Source organism: Eufriesea mexicana, unplaced genomic scaffold (assembly GCF_001483705.2).
Source record: "Eufriesea mexicana isolate 0111107269 unplaced genomic scaffold, ASM148370v2 scaffold8420, whole genome shotgun sequence".
In the NCBI taxonomy this organism is placed as follows: domain Eukaryota; kingdom Metazoa; phylum Arthropoda; class Insecta; order Hymenoptera; family Apidae; genus Eufriesea; species Eufriesea mexicana.
Window position 1 is genome coordinate 631,437 of NW_016916180.1, and position 15,678 is coordinate 647,114.

The following is a 15,678-nucleotide window of genomic DNA, read 5'->3' on the forward strand; positions in this document are numbered from 1 at the left end:
GGTTGAGTTGAAATATTGGAAACGATTGTGATATATATAGTAAGCAAGAAGTGTCAAGATTATGTTTATAAAATTGGAAAATAATTATAGTATTTGTAATATTTGTTTGTGGGCCATAAAAATGTTTGGAAAGAATGTACGATATTGATTAACAAATGAGAAGTTTCAATAGAATTGGATGACAGCCTTAAGGCTACTTTACATTGGGAACACTAGCGCCACCGTGGCCCGTATCTCCAATAGGTACACCGTAAGTATCGTATATATACGTTGATCTGTTTTCTAATTTCACTGATTTTATTTCGTTCTTTGGATAAATCTATTGATTCCAGGGATGTGAAAATATTAATATCTTTTATTTTAAAAAGTCTGTAATTCTTTTGCTATTATTTTACAGTACCGTATAATATTTTCCACCGAATTTTTAAAAAGTGATACCTAGACATGAACGAATGAATAAATAATCTGGTGAATTGTTAAAATGAGAAACTTGTATTTTTATTTGTACATTTTTGTCTCAAAAATTTATTCCTCGCGCAAACGGAATATTAATGGGAAAATTCCAAGCAAATGGACCATTGTTCCTCGGCTCTATTATAGTACCGTGACCTTACTGTTCAGTATTCAGCGGCGGTTGATAATTCGGAAAAAATGTGACGAAAAATAAATCACCGCCTCATCTGCACATTTTTCAGAAACCGAAACATTGTATGTTAAATCGCGTACGAGAGTAGAAAACCAACGGAAAGTGAATTTCAATGACGCCAACCTAGAGCGCCTCCTGTCACGCCCTTTATCGAGAACTGCCATTCATTTTATCTCCCATCACCTTTTTATCGTGGCCGAATCGTGATTCGAATGGAGAAGCCTTAAAAATAGCAGTGGGAACAATCGAATAAACATTTCCTTGGAAGTCGCCACGAATCACGATAAACCCTCACGGCAAAACGAAATCCGCGGACACGTTGTACATTCCCAATCTATTCGATTCGATTCACTTTCGAAGAAGTTCAACGAACCCGCCGCCATTTTGACATTCCTATCCTGCGTACTTACTGAAATAAAATTATTATCCAAATAAAATACACGCAAATTTTTTTCCAGCCAAATTTATAGAATATACAGCAAATAAAAATAATAGGGTGACGTTTGGGATTTTTTGAAACCAATTTCCTATTTTTTAATCATTTTCTATATATTTTGGTTTTATATTACTTATTTTCCAATGGCGAGGGTTTAAAAATAAATGCAAAATAAGAACGTGGAATAAAATAATAATATACAGAGGCTTGGCGAAATATATTTTCGAAGAAATTTCCAATGCAATTCGCATGAAATTTTTATTATCCACGATCGAAGTAGGTTTCTCTAAATATAAGAAAAGAAAATATAAATCGGAGATAGCGAAGCGCTAGCAGCGCCACACCCGGCCGCTTAACGAACCCGAAAACATCGTGGAATCAACGACACCGTCGTTTCACACTTGGCTAAACCGGGGAAGACACTTGACCAAGGAGGATCGATAAATTTCAACTGACTGAGTGGAGTTTTCTGGCCTACGATCACGACCTATGCTGTGAAATCTGATTTCTGGTCAGCGCACCCCCGATGCGACGCTACGGGCCGACAATCAGAGCCGTTTAGAAGCTCCTCGAGTGCACTTTATTGGAATAACCTAGATGTTGCCGATCGAACGGTACGCGAAAGGTGCCAACCGCGTCGATTCCGCTTCAGGACCCTCGAGAGGGCTCGAGGGGCCACGGGCCATAGGGGGTTACCGGGTTTCCCTGTCTCGATTTTTCTTTTACCTCGAGTGTTCGTCGAGGGAAGGTCGAGAATGGTGCAACGTGACGAAAAATTGTGGTGGAATTGAAATTATTCGAGGGTCTTGAAATCTTATTTTCCCTTTTTTAATTTTTTAGGTAGCGAGGAAATTTCGGCTGGTCGGAGAAACTTAATATAATTTTTCAACTTTGAATAATTAGAATTTTTAATATAATAAATTGTTTAACAGAGTGGTATTTATTTTAAATAGAATTAATTGTTAATATTGGATTGATATTAGCTCCTACGTCTATGGTGCTCGATGAAATAATAGCAAACTTAATATAAATTATACAAATCGATTTTCCAATATAAAAAATTCTTTTGAACATAATTATATCTATTAACTCCTACGTCTATGGTACACTATGAAATAACAGCACACCCTATAGTTTCCACTGTTCCTTAATTCTAACCCTCAAAAGTGTTCCTCCAATTATGAAATAATCAAACCACCAAATTCCGTGAAAATTTATTTTAACCAAAAAAAGGAAATTCGAATTCGAATAAAAGAACCTAGAATGCCATCTCAATTTCACAATCAATAATTTACATAAATAAATAATAACGTCTCCGCCCACATAGATTATTCACAAATAACAGCCCTTACAGTCCCACACCTATGAGCAGTTAGAACCAAGCCAGTGAACCCACCGTCGAAAGCAGCTCCATCTATGAATTTCGAATGGAACTTCATCGAACTGTATATTTCTCATCGCGAACAATCCCGTACGAGTACAACGACGCACCGTTAAGGTGCAACCAAAAGCAGCGGCGTGAGTCAAGCCGCACAGAGGCCAGGGAACCGAACGCTGCGCGGCGAACGTGTGTCTCCGGCGTTGAAAGTCGCCGATAAACAGTGGATTAGCTAAGACTCAGACCGCAGCCAGACCTTGCACGGCTCGGTAGCCTTCTCTCTCCGCGCTATCTCGGGCTAATTGCACGTAATAACTAACACGCCTGGGCTCGAGACTTCAACGCCATTTATGGTAGTTTCTCGCGGACAGGCTCGCGGGATCAAAGGGAACACGCGCACGCGGTTCCTCCTTTTTTCCTTCTTCCCTTCCTTTTTCTACCTCATTGTGACAGGTTAAGTCGGCCGAACGGAAGACGAAGGAGAGCGACGACAACGAGGGGGGAGAGCCTGGAGGGGGAAAAGAATCCTCCTTCAATTTTTCTTCTCTCGATCTCGAAGCGTCCCCTTGCGTCGCCGGAGTAATTAACGGCCAGCAATGACGAGAGCGCTCGCCGCCTTCGGCATGGGTTAGCGCGAACGACCTAGATTCGCCTCCATATTGCGAATACGGCATCCACTCGAGGCAACGGGGGATTTTTTAGATTGCGTGAGAATTGGTTTTGACGATGGTCGTGTTATGTTGAGTTAATCGTGTGATTTCGTGGCTGGTAGAAGAAATGATTGATAGTAGATTGTCGTGTTTTTTGATTTCTTCGAAAATTTGAAGAATTATTTTTTGGACAATTCGTGGTGTTATATTCGGGAAGTAGAGTGTCATAATGACAGAGTTTGGTGTTGTTAACTACTTTTGTCAGAGAACTATTCTGATAATACTATTGAATACGGAAATTCCTATGATAAGAACCAACTATGTTATTATACTAATGTATTATAAAACTAGTAACTATTTATTTAACAACAATTGGGGGAACCATTTTTAGGTTCGTTTAGAGCAGGCAAGAAAGAATATCAGGAATTAAAAACAACCATCAGAGAAGAAGGTTATATGTACAATGAATACAGAAGCTGATATATATATTTGAATTAATGACTTGGTCACTAGCGAGAATACGGCTTCTTTGTCCGGCCATCTAGCGGTGACTTAAAGAACTATTGTCAGACTTTAGCCTCTTCTATATCGCAATTTCTTTTCTTCATTTCTTTTCTACTCTTTAACTCTTTGTACTCCGAATTCTTTTTCAATTTTGTTGCCAATAATTCTCTACTATTTTAAATATTTTGTTTGAAATTTACTTCACATAACGGATCATCGACTACTACTTATTTTAAAGAATTTTGTTTATTGATTATATTAAATATGGCTTTCAAATATTGTTGTAATTTATATTTTGAATTTAAATAAAATTTAATTCAAGTAGTTACTTTCTGTTTTCTTGTTCAGTAAATAAAGAATCGAAAGATGTCTAGTGCAAAGGGTTAATACGAACTGTTACTCATCTTAAACTGATATTAGGTTAATTAATATAATATTCTGCTAATTGCTGCAAGTACAATGAACTTATATATTTATATATTTATCTATCCATTTATTATGTTCTTATCGCACAATATATGCAACATTTTTAATAATCAAGACACGTCAAGACTGACCCGAACCTAATCTAAATAGCGGATAAAAGTTTGATGCGTCCATGTTGGAAACTGCAAGGCTAATTTCCAAACTACATCGCGTCAAAGATATCAAAGCATATCCGAAGTTGCAGCAGACCAAGTTTAACGGGTTCCAAGTTACCCGAGAGTTCTAGCTCTCCGAAATTATCCGAGAACTTATTACTCGTGTTAAATCGATATCACTTAACCTCTAAATTACGACGCAGTGACTGTACATCGTTCGACGTACTTGGAACGAATGATTCGCGATTATATCGAGGATTCTGGCGAAAAATGTAGCGGGAGGTTCTCGTTCGATGACTAAGCGGCAAATAAGATTCATATTTACGATAACGCGATGCTCGAATATAGAGCATGGCCGCTAACTTTAGCCGGCATGAGGATAGGTCCAAATGAATCATACGACTTTTCAGAACGGTAGATACGTCACTGTTAACAACGCTACTCGGAAGGTTACGTTGCTGTTTCGTTATATGTACTTCGAAGAGGTCGAGGGAAATCTCGTATGTTTGAGGAACAAATGAAGTAGTTGTGCGAATTGTGAGGTTATGTTAGGGATGAATCACTCGGGTGACAACGTTTCTTTAACATCGATACTTCAAAATCTGCCTGGAATGTTTCTCTTGCGTAATATTCACGGGTTATTTTAATGCACAGCGTAATCGGATGTACAGTACGTTTCATAAGTTTGGTCCGATTCACCTTTTAGGTTAAGGCGCACAGTTTTTCTGGTTTCACCGGTTTTACAGTTCAACGAGAAATGTGGTTTAGGGAAATAAATGAGAAGTAAAGGAAGAAACGTATAGTATCATTCAAAATCATAATGTCCAAGGAAACTATAGTCTTTATAGCTGCGTACCGTTGAAATTGATGCTTTGCACTACCCGTACAACCTATTATAGTTGCGTACCGTATCCAAAAGGTTAAAATAGTTCGCTAGGGTGTCCATTTCGAGGGAAGAAAGGTGTTTTCGATCCTGAACAGGGAAAATATTTACAGGGAGGTGCAAAACCCGCGAAACGAGACACATACTCGCGATTTTAATCATACGTGTACGAGAACACGTACACACGCCCAGTTATCGCCGGAAATGAAGTGTGAGCCAAATATCCGCAGAAAAATATCGAGAAGTTGGGCAAATATTTCTTTTCAGATAATGAAGCAGTTTCTGATAAGGGCGGACTTAGAAATCGGTCAAGCTTTATCGTAGACGAAACCCTGAATGGATAATGATCTGGCAAAACCCTGACTCACTTGTGATGGTAATGGAGGATCATTAGTTCGAAGGAAATTGAAAATCTCTACTTTTAGAATAACAAGTATACATATACCGTGTGTCACGAAAATATTCCTTTCATTTTGGCAATTAGAAGATAATTAGGAAAATTATGTAAGGTAACAATTCGAAAAGGAAGAAATTCTTTCCTGTAATTATTCCTACATAAATAAATCAAATTAAATAATACCATTACACTTACAGTTATTCATCATCTCGTCCATAATCAACCTATCTAAAATTCACTATAGTGATTTGCAACACTCGTATGACACAATCTTTGTGAACATACCTGTTAAGCACGTTGTCACAATTTTTGTGAACTTGCAATTTTTAATTATTTAATCGAAAGTCTCAATTTTTATTTTTATTAAATTAGTGAAACAAACACATTCGATATAGCAATAATTTTCTACTGTAAATCAAAAATATACCTATCTTCTTTCATTTTTACATTAACCAAAAGTGTAACACACAGAATTTTGAAAATTAATTCACGCGTATCGAATGTTGCAAAATACTGGAAATCACTGCCATGCACCAGTGTACTTAACCTAAAATCTCTTAAGCAAAAGCTGATTCAATAACGAGCATCGTCTTTTCTCGGGGAAATAAAGTGAGCGAGGAGAAAGGGAGGAAACGCCTTCACTTTTCTTCCTCTATCGACCGTCCCTCAGCCAATTTGTGTCGTCGATATCCTGGAGGAGAGAGGAGCTCGTCCTTCGTGGAAAACTTAAGGACTTTGCGCTTGAACTTGATACGAAATGGGCTAAAGGCGATCAATACGAGCTTTCGGCGCTTGCGAGCCAAAGCTCCGGCTGGCCTGCAGAGACCACCCTGAAAGCTCGCAGCGAGCCACCATGCCTGTTATCAACACGCGAATCTCCATAGACACCAAACACGACGGAAGTGCGTCTAGGCCGAAGGTGCACAAAACTCGAAACAACTGCAAAATTTATAATTCCAAAATGCCAATTTTTTTGGGGTGGGGGAATTCTAACCAAAACTGGAGGCTTTAAAACATGGTTGGAACCAAGGTCATCATGATTAAAGATGATATGCCAATATCAACTTCAGTCAGGTTTCTACTTCACTATGACACGTGGTAGAAATTGCATCGTGCTTTTTGCACTTTTAACCTATAAAACCTGAGCAAAAACGCGTTTAGGTTAGAAAAAACAGTGACGTTGTTGCGATGGAAGAAAAACACAATGGCGAATAATTGGAGAAAAAATCAAAATGCTTAATGCTAGTTATCGAGCGAAATAAAGGTTGGAATATCGATAAAAATGGATTTGCCATGTTTTCCCGTGCAGTTTTTCCAGATAATGGAAGGCGTGAGGCGCGTGGTGGGGGTAGACCGCATCCCCACCACGCGTCCATCACCTCTGGCCGCCCCGACATTAGCTATCGGCAGTTTCGCCGTAGTACAAATAGGTTATGTATCGGAGATAAAGGCGAGAGACTGCTCGTCTCAAGGTTAGGAACAGAAATGAAAACAGATGTTGCTGTTGACTAATAACTACATAGTTTTTCAGATACGTAACCGAGATACGAGTGCTCGTAGATAAGACAGATTACGATACACGCTATTCATAGGTTAGGAGCAGTTAAAGACCGAGGACGAATCGCGATTGAGTTATCTATAAAAACCTATTCCACTTGCGATAAGAAATCGGTGAGAGAGACTCTTATAGTCGAGAAATTAGAATGATCTCGATGATATTTTTACCTGTGATGAGTCTTGTTTGGTTAATGACCCATTTCACCGGTACACGATCATCGTGCCGAAGTCTACGAATCGGACGCGTTGTTTCCTGATTCTAGCTCGGGCTGTTCCAATGATTCACCGTAAATAGTACTAACCCGGCGTGTTTCACCGTGTTCAGATAAGACCGGCACGCTTGTCAGCCTTTCTCTAATCGATACTCCGCGAGAACCGTGCATTTTTCACGGTTTAATTCCATCTTGAACGTAATTCGCGACTCGAGGGAACGTTCGTGCGTAGCAGAGCTCGTCTCCATTGGCCCGAATTTTTACGAACGGGTAGTAAATACGTCGCGTGTACTACCTTCGTGAAAACATAACGCAGACTCGATTTATTTGAGAAAAATCGTGATAATAATAACGAATGTGGGTACTCCCTAGTTACTCCCTAGTTACTTCCTAGTTACTTCCTAGTTACTTCCTAGTTACATCCTAGTTCCCCCTTAGTTACTTCCTAGTTACTGCCTAGTCACTCCCCAGTTACTTCCTAGTTACTTCCTAGTTACTCTCAAGTTACTCACTAGTTACTTCCTAGTAACGATGTAAGTAGCACTTTCGACGTGGCTGTTTTCGGCACTGGGATAGAAAATAAAATGAAAATAACGATGGAAAACTGGCAAAAACGAAATTCGAAATAATTTGGCCAAACGAGATCGTAAATCATTTACACTTAAACGATTTACTCGAGGAGGTAATTTTTTGTGATCGCTCCTGCTTCCACTTAACTCATTAACGAATCAATAAAGCCGTTAGCGTTAAATTATAGCCAATTATCGAGTCTGCTGAGGAATAAAATTCCACTGAAGCGATACACATTCTGCGTGATTATGGGGTTACGTAAGCGCTCTTGTTTACGCGGCCATTAATACTATTAAAGGTTCTTGCTCTTGTTTCATCCGGCAACAACGAGCTATTGATGATCCTCGAACATAATCGCATAACCTCGCGCACTATTAAGATATCCCGATAGGCGAAAAGACTTTCATTGTTTCACTGAAATAACGGATTAATGTATAGTATGTAATAACGTAGTGCATAGTATATAGTGTATTAAATCACCTATTGCTCTATAGTATAGAGCAACACCTGAGTAATAATCTAAATGTAAGACTTCAACGAAATCAATTAAGAATATTAGATTTCATTATCTTTGAATCACCCTGTACAGAATATCAATACTATAATGTATGCTTTAGATAAAATCATTGATTCTAGCATAACAACTTTTTACGTAGAATACGATACTTAATCTGAATTCGAGAAGAAGCATTAGTCATACCATTTAAAAAACGAAAGATGATCATGTCTCGATAAGAAAAGCAACAAACCTAAGATCGATTACATCACAAGACTATCTGGAAACCACGCAATTTTCATTTGAAGTATTTTTAAGTGCAACAAATAATTTTTAAGTTATTTGAAATCATGTTACTAGATCACCCTCTATATATAACAATAATAGTAATAAAAATAATTATACATAAATTTATATGCATATAATCATATATAAATAATTATTTTATTAATAAAATATTAATATTATTATAGTATTATATGTAATATTATACAATGTAACATACTACCTCACCTACAAACATTAAAAATCCCAAACGTCATAATTTTATAATTGAACAACACTGTATCTGTTACCTCACACTGAAACACCCTGTACAAACGGTAAAGCATATTACCAGCTAACGAAACTGCAACGAAAAAGGTAATCGCGGGTCTATTCCCCGTAACGTTGAATTTAATTATCCATACACGACTCCCACGGGGAGTAACAGGAACACGTGGACCGTTCTCCACGAAACCGATCGACCTGTACAGATTTCCCTTTCGTCGTGCCCCTTATGGACCGCGCACGCGCGGTGACACCGCCGCGAGATGCCTGTTTCTATTCATGCGAACCTGCCGGCGGATAAATCGCGGCTGGACGAGCCAACGCAGCTGCGATTCCGTATACGATCCTCCCATAAGAAACCGTTTCCCGCCACGCGTGCCATTCTCTCGTATGCAAATTCGCGGGCTATCGCGACGACCCGTGGCAACGGGAACGTTGGAACGTCGTGAAAGAGGCTTTCGAGGATTTTCGTACGATAAATGTCGGAAAAAGCTCCGCTTTGTGCAAATATTGATGGTTCGAACGCGTGGTCTTCGCGCGGTACAGCTCTGTTCACGAATTGGGGCGCAACGAGGCGCGCCTCGTGGTGGGCGTGGACGCAGAATGGGGGAACCAAGAGCGGGAGATTCAAAATCACATTTCTCTCGTTTCCCTTTTCTCCTTTTCGGAGACTGTTCTAACTGGGAAAAAATTAAAATTTGGACGTCTTGCTTGACATAACAGTCAATTAAGTTGTGAGATATTGTAATGCACGTAAGTTCGTCGAATAAGAAATAGAAGAAATATAGATAAAATTATTTCGAATTTTGTGAATAGGTTGGAATCATAACCTATCGAGAGATTCGAAATGTATATCCATACGTGTTACGGTGAGTGGGTTTAAGAATCTTTTTGTTCGCATTTCATTGTAGGAATTTATAAAACATCCGGTATATGCTTTTATCAGTTTCAAATGGAGTCTTAACGACGTACCGAGTCGCGACAGAAACAACAACAGGGATCCAACGGAAAAGAAAAGTTGCGCATGGTAAAATAGCAAACGTGAGACTACATTCGTTCCAACGTAGCAAATTAACGAGCGTTTCTTGTCGCTTTCGAAAGCACACGCGGCCTTTCAATCGCATTAAAGCAGCCAGACGCCGTTAGTTCCGGCTGTAACACGTTGGAAAACACCTCGGGCCGACTTTTTCGCGCCGGCCGCAGAACAACGGCGATGTACTCGCGCGCATGCGCACCAGCACGCGGCATTTCACGACGCAGAAATTCCCCGTTCACGCGACACGCTATCGCCACGCGGTTCTCCTCGATCTATTCGACAATTCCCGGACAACATTTTCCTTCAACCACACTATGAACTCAACGGTGAACCTCTCGTGAACACCGAGCACTCGTGAATATATCTATACACCTATTTCGTAGAGAGATATTCCACTTGCCGTTCATACCATACGTATTTCTAGGTTATGTTCACTTTGGACATTCAATTTACTGTAAAGTACAGGAAAAAATTGTTTGGGCTTTGATAGAATCATAGTTACCATAGCTACCACTGTCATGGCGACATACGTACCTAACCTAAAAACAAATAACGTCTATTTCAAGGGAAAAAAGATGTTTTCGATCCTGAACAGGGTAAATACTTACAGGGACGTGTTAGAACACGCGAAACGAGATAATATACTCGCAATTTTAGCCATACGTGTACGAGAACACGTACACACGTTCGTTTATCGCCTTAAATCAATTTCACGTTTAAAGGCTCTCCGGCTATTTCTCTTCTCTCAGACCCGAACAAGTATAGTTACACGCGAATCTGGGAGCCGTTAGGCGTAGCCTGAGATTCCTTGGCGCCGTTGTTTAAATTCTTTCTCGGATGGATCAGCGGTTCGCGCTTTTCTCGTCCAGGCTAGATGGCGCGAGCGTAGCCTGGGCTCGGCTGTATTCAAACTACTAGAATCCCTCGGATACCTAAGCGTGTTTTAAAGCGCATGCCACGGATAACTGCACAAAGGATGCGGGGAAATGGAACGGCTTTGTTATTTTAATTTTCCGCGCGGAATGCGGCCAATTCCTGGGAAAATTCTAGAAAATTCTAGAACCCTCGTGACCTGTGAGAAATATCTTCTACTCGATATTTTTTCGAGAACGTACCTCGAGAACGAGCAGAATTTACAACCGTGTGTATTTCAGAGATAAGCGGAAGATCGAGCGAGATTATAAATCTATCAGAAATTGCATTAACTCAAAAGTCTCAATGCGAGTATAGATACCGAGTTAAACAATGAAGCTTCAACGTTCATATCGTATCAGTTTTCTGTCTCGTATTAAGTGTTCTGCGGAAATGTTCGTAACGATCGTTTGATACCCTGGGATTTAGATAGATAAGTACACTTCCCGTTAAAAGTTAAAGAACAAAGTAAAAATTCTTATACGTTCTTTATTTTCCGAGATATAATCGAATTCTTAAAATTTACGTGCATCAAAACTGAAACTAAATGGGATTCATTCAAGATATTTGATGTATGAAATATATATATATATATATATGTATATAGGATGTCCTAAAATTCACGCAAGATTTGAATTTTGCGCCATTTTTACGGTAAAGTCGTGTCAATGAAAAATGAAAAACAGTGTGACAGCTGACAGTTTAGGGTTAATAATAATGTATTAATTAATATCGACCTTCAAAATTTCTTTAAATGGTGACTGAATTAAAAGGTGCCTCTCGAGTGCAAAGTAATTACTGGTGACTTAATAAAAGTTGATAAAAGTATAATACAAGTAATACTGTCATACTCGTATACATATGTCAGAGATTAAAAGGGATACAAAAATTCGTGCATTGCTACGTTCCTTGACTTTTGCCAGCAAGTGTACATCGTCAAAAATTCGAGACGCGTTAAACAAGCGTTATCAAGAGGTTCGTGTCAGCTACCAATCGCCTTACGTATTCCACCTAAACATAACCAACAATAAATTCGAGCAACAACACCGGCCATAGAATTCAATTAATGTACCTAACCTAAAAGTCCTGGACTGGCTTGCAGGCTACAAGAGTGGCACAATACGACCATAAATTCCCCTGGTGACCATTCAGGGAAACTTCTGTCCGCGCCATTCTTCCTACGGTAACATCTAACACGCGTGACCGACGCTAGAGTGCGTTAGAGGTGGACATGTCCGGAGCACCAGACCGATTCCCACGTAGCACACGCAAGGTATTTACGATCGACGTTGCAACGAAAACGAAATCGGTTTCGAGACCGGGCAATTACGCTTGTTCTGCCCACGTGACGCGGACGCGTAACGTTTAGCCAGCTGATTTAGTGGCCGTTTAATCCATTTAGAGGTGGAAAACGCCTGGAACTGGGAGCGCGACGGTTTTCGCTCCGGTGTCATGCTAATACGATTTACGAGTCGGAAGAGAGTTATCAAGGCGACATTTAAGCCGTCGTTTCTTCGCGTGCGCCTGTTACGAGTCTATTCACGAGACCTCTTTTATTTTTTCGCATTTTTCTTTTCACCGGAAAATCACCGGGCCACCTGCGACGGTGATACGTCACTGCTTCTCGAAACGCAGCGCTCTAGCATTGATTTGTGAGGTTAGGTTTCGAATATTACACAGTCGAAATGAAACGCACAACGATTCGGTATAACGATCCCTGCCATTGTGTCACTTAGTGGAGCCGAAAATATGGACGACTGAGAACGATATGGAGATACAGGATGTTTCAAAAGAATAATGTAAATAGATTAATAATATTATTGAGCAAAAATGAAGAGGTGTATAGGATGTTTCAAACAGAGATTATTTAACGAAACTAAAAAGATAAGAGTAGAGCTAAAAATATGGAGGATTGAGAATGATATTGGAGATACAGGATGTTTCAAAAGACCAACGTAAGTAGATTTAGAATATTATTGGGCAAAAATGAAAAGATGTATAGGATGTTTTAAAGAAAGATTACTTAACGAAACTAAAAAAATTAGAGTGAAGCTAAAAATATGGAGGATTGAGAATAATATTGGAGATACAGGATGTTTCAAAAGACCAACGTAAATAGATTTAGAATATTATTGGATAAAAATTTACAGGGTGTTTTAAAAAGAGGTTATTTAACCAAACTAAAAGGATGAGATTGGAGCTAAAAATATGGTGGATTGGGAATGATATTGGATATACAGGATGTTTCAAAAGAAGAACGTAAATAGATTTGGAATATTATTGGACAAAACTGAAGAGGTGCATAGAATGTTTCGAACAGAGATTATCGGATTAATGAAGCTAAAGATACGAACGACTGAGAGAAACATGGGAATACAGGTTGTTTCAAAAGAACATCCCATTTCCGTGGCGTTTCGAACGCGAGGAAGGCATCCGTGTGGTTGAAATAAAGATACCAAGCACGCTAGAGGCTGTTTCAGTGCAAGTGCTACGTTCCTGATAAACAAAGGGCCTAAACATGCCTAGTACGCGTAGGCCGATAAACGATGAATTATGGAACATGAATTACGCGCGGTTCCATCGCCTTTCAACGACGGAATACGAATAACCACTCTCTTATTCCTGATCTCGTGATATTCACGGTCAACGGGGAGCAGCGCCATAAATATACTCCGATACACCTAAGGGCGCGAGTTATTTTCATAGTCTGGGAACATTACAGTCGCGTCGGCCTTTTTAAAAATACGAATCCGTTTCCCAAGCTGAGCCCGGAATCTCGCGGATCAGAACAGACACAGCCTTGTCTTCGAGATGCGAATACTACGAAGTTATTAGCATTGCAGCGCTATCAATAATACATGGGTGACGTACTACCTATAGAAATTTTCATACCCCGAGAAGAAAAGATACAAAAATTAAACGATCAAGTAATTTATGATAAAAAATTTATACTCTCAAAATAATCAAAATACTATAGTAATTTAACCCTTAACATTTGTATCGCATTAACAGTAAAAAGATAATGAAGTCTCTTAAGACCACCCCCATAAAAAAAGACGCCAATGGCTATAGATGTGTACCTATATAAAAATTTGTCAAAATGTCGTTAGTAAGGCTTCATCCCCACCCAGGTCACTCTATAGCAAACTACGCGACCCAAAAACATCGCCTCGCCAGAAAATTTATCGAAAAATCGCTACTAAGGTTAGCTTCATCCCCACCCAGATCACTCTATAACAAACTACGCGACCCAAAAGCATCGACTCACCAAAAATTTGTCAAAAAATCGCTATCGAGGCTTCGCATTCCTACCCAAGTCACTCTATAGCAAACTACCCGACCCAAAAACATCGTCTCCCCAGAAAATTTGTCGAAAAATCGCTACTAAGGTTAACTTCATCCCCACCCAGGTCACTTTATATCAAACTACGCGACCCAAAAGCATCGACTCACCAAAAATTTGTCAAAAAATCGCTATCGAGGCTTCGCATTCCTACCCAAGTCACTCTATAGCAAACTACCCGACCCAAAAACATCGCCTCATCAAAAAATTTGTCGAAAAATCGCTACTAAGGTTAGCTTCATCCCCAGCCAGGCTACTCTAAAGCAAACTAAAAGACTCAAAAACATCGACTCACCATTTCGTCCAGGCTCTTCAGGTCGTTGGTAACGATCTGCGGCTGGGGTCCGTATATGAGACACGGTTCTTCCTGCTGCATGTCAGCATACTCGTCGTCGCTCTCCTCGTTCCCGGCATTTCCATGGGCTCCGTTCGCAGCCTTATTTTCAGCGGCGATTTCGCGATCGATCTGTCTCTCCATCTGCACCAGCATAGGAGCCAGCATGCCGAACTTCGCGCCTCGCCTGGCGACCTCCAGCAGGCACAGGATCACGTGACGCTCGTTCTTGCGCATAATCAGGTCGTCGGTTTCGAACAACAGGCACTCGATGATGCCTAGACTGTTGCGGCACCAGCCGATAAAGTTCGACACGTTGTCACGGGCGAAGAAGGTGCCGGCCTTCGCGTTCGGCAGGAAGGCCACGTCGCTCAGCTGGCTCATCGGCAACGCCAGCGACGAGGTCATCGATCGTGTCATCGAGATCTTGCGCGCTTGTCGCCGCGCCACGTACTCCGCTGCTGACTTGCGTACGTTGTTCGCGTGCTGCAAACAGAAGCGGAACGGTACCGGTTAGAGGCGTGTAAGGAAGTTGGGAATACCATGGTTCGGTGATTTGAGGCGAAGTGAATTCAATTTTCGCGTATTTCCTGCGGTTTCAGTCGATTTCAATCGGTTTCACCGGGTTTCGTTTCGTTCGATACAGTAGAAATGGTTAATAATGATAAACATAGTAATAAATAATGGTAGAAATGGTAAATGGAGGTTTAATGAATCATACAGAACTGCGTTTCGATGGTAAACAGACTCAGCTGGATGTCAGTGATCGATAGATTTATTCCGTTTAAACAGGATACCGGTTGAGGTTAGGTTCAACGACTGAAATACAGATATATGTGAAATTGAAACGATTAACGAGTATTTTTCTCGCATTTATGAGTAAAGTTACCAGATAATTAGACGATATATACGATATTTATGGCACATTCGGAGATACGGACCGTGGTGGCGCTAGTGAGTTAAGCGGAAAATTCTTTTGGGGCTGTCTTAAGTAACAAAAGATGAACCGATATAATATCTATTATAATATCATTATAATATCATTCTGCAATGTTAATACGATTCGGCGAGTCCTATGCAATCCGGATTCTTTCACCCCATCTGACAATCAGACAACGACCATACTCTCTCCACCCAAGCACTCCGCTCTCCTCGCTGGCAAGTCCCACAGCCACACGACTGACATTCACCTGG

General features: G+C 40.2%; 1 protein-coding gene across 2 annotated transcripts in view; it reads right to left on the reverse strand.

Annotated features, from left to right (window-relative positions):
* LOC108552917 (GAS2-like protein 1) overlaps window positions 1–15,678 on the reverse strand; it is a 97,792-nt gene that overhangs the window by 30,516 nt on the left and 51,598 nt on the right. For both annotated transcript variants that reach the window (XM_017907603.1, XM_017907602.1), the window contains exon 3: window positions 14,446–14,970. In XM_017907603.1, coding sequence (XP_017763092.1) covers window positions 14,446–14,970 — 525 coding nt within the window. The remainder of the gene's footprint in view (window positions 1–14,445; window positions 14,971–15,678) is intronic.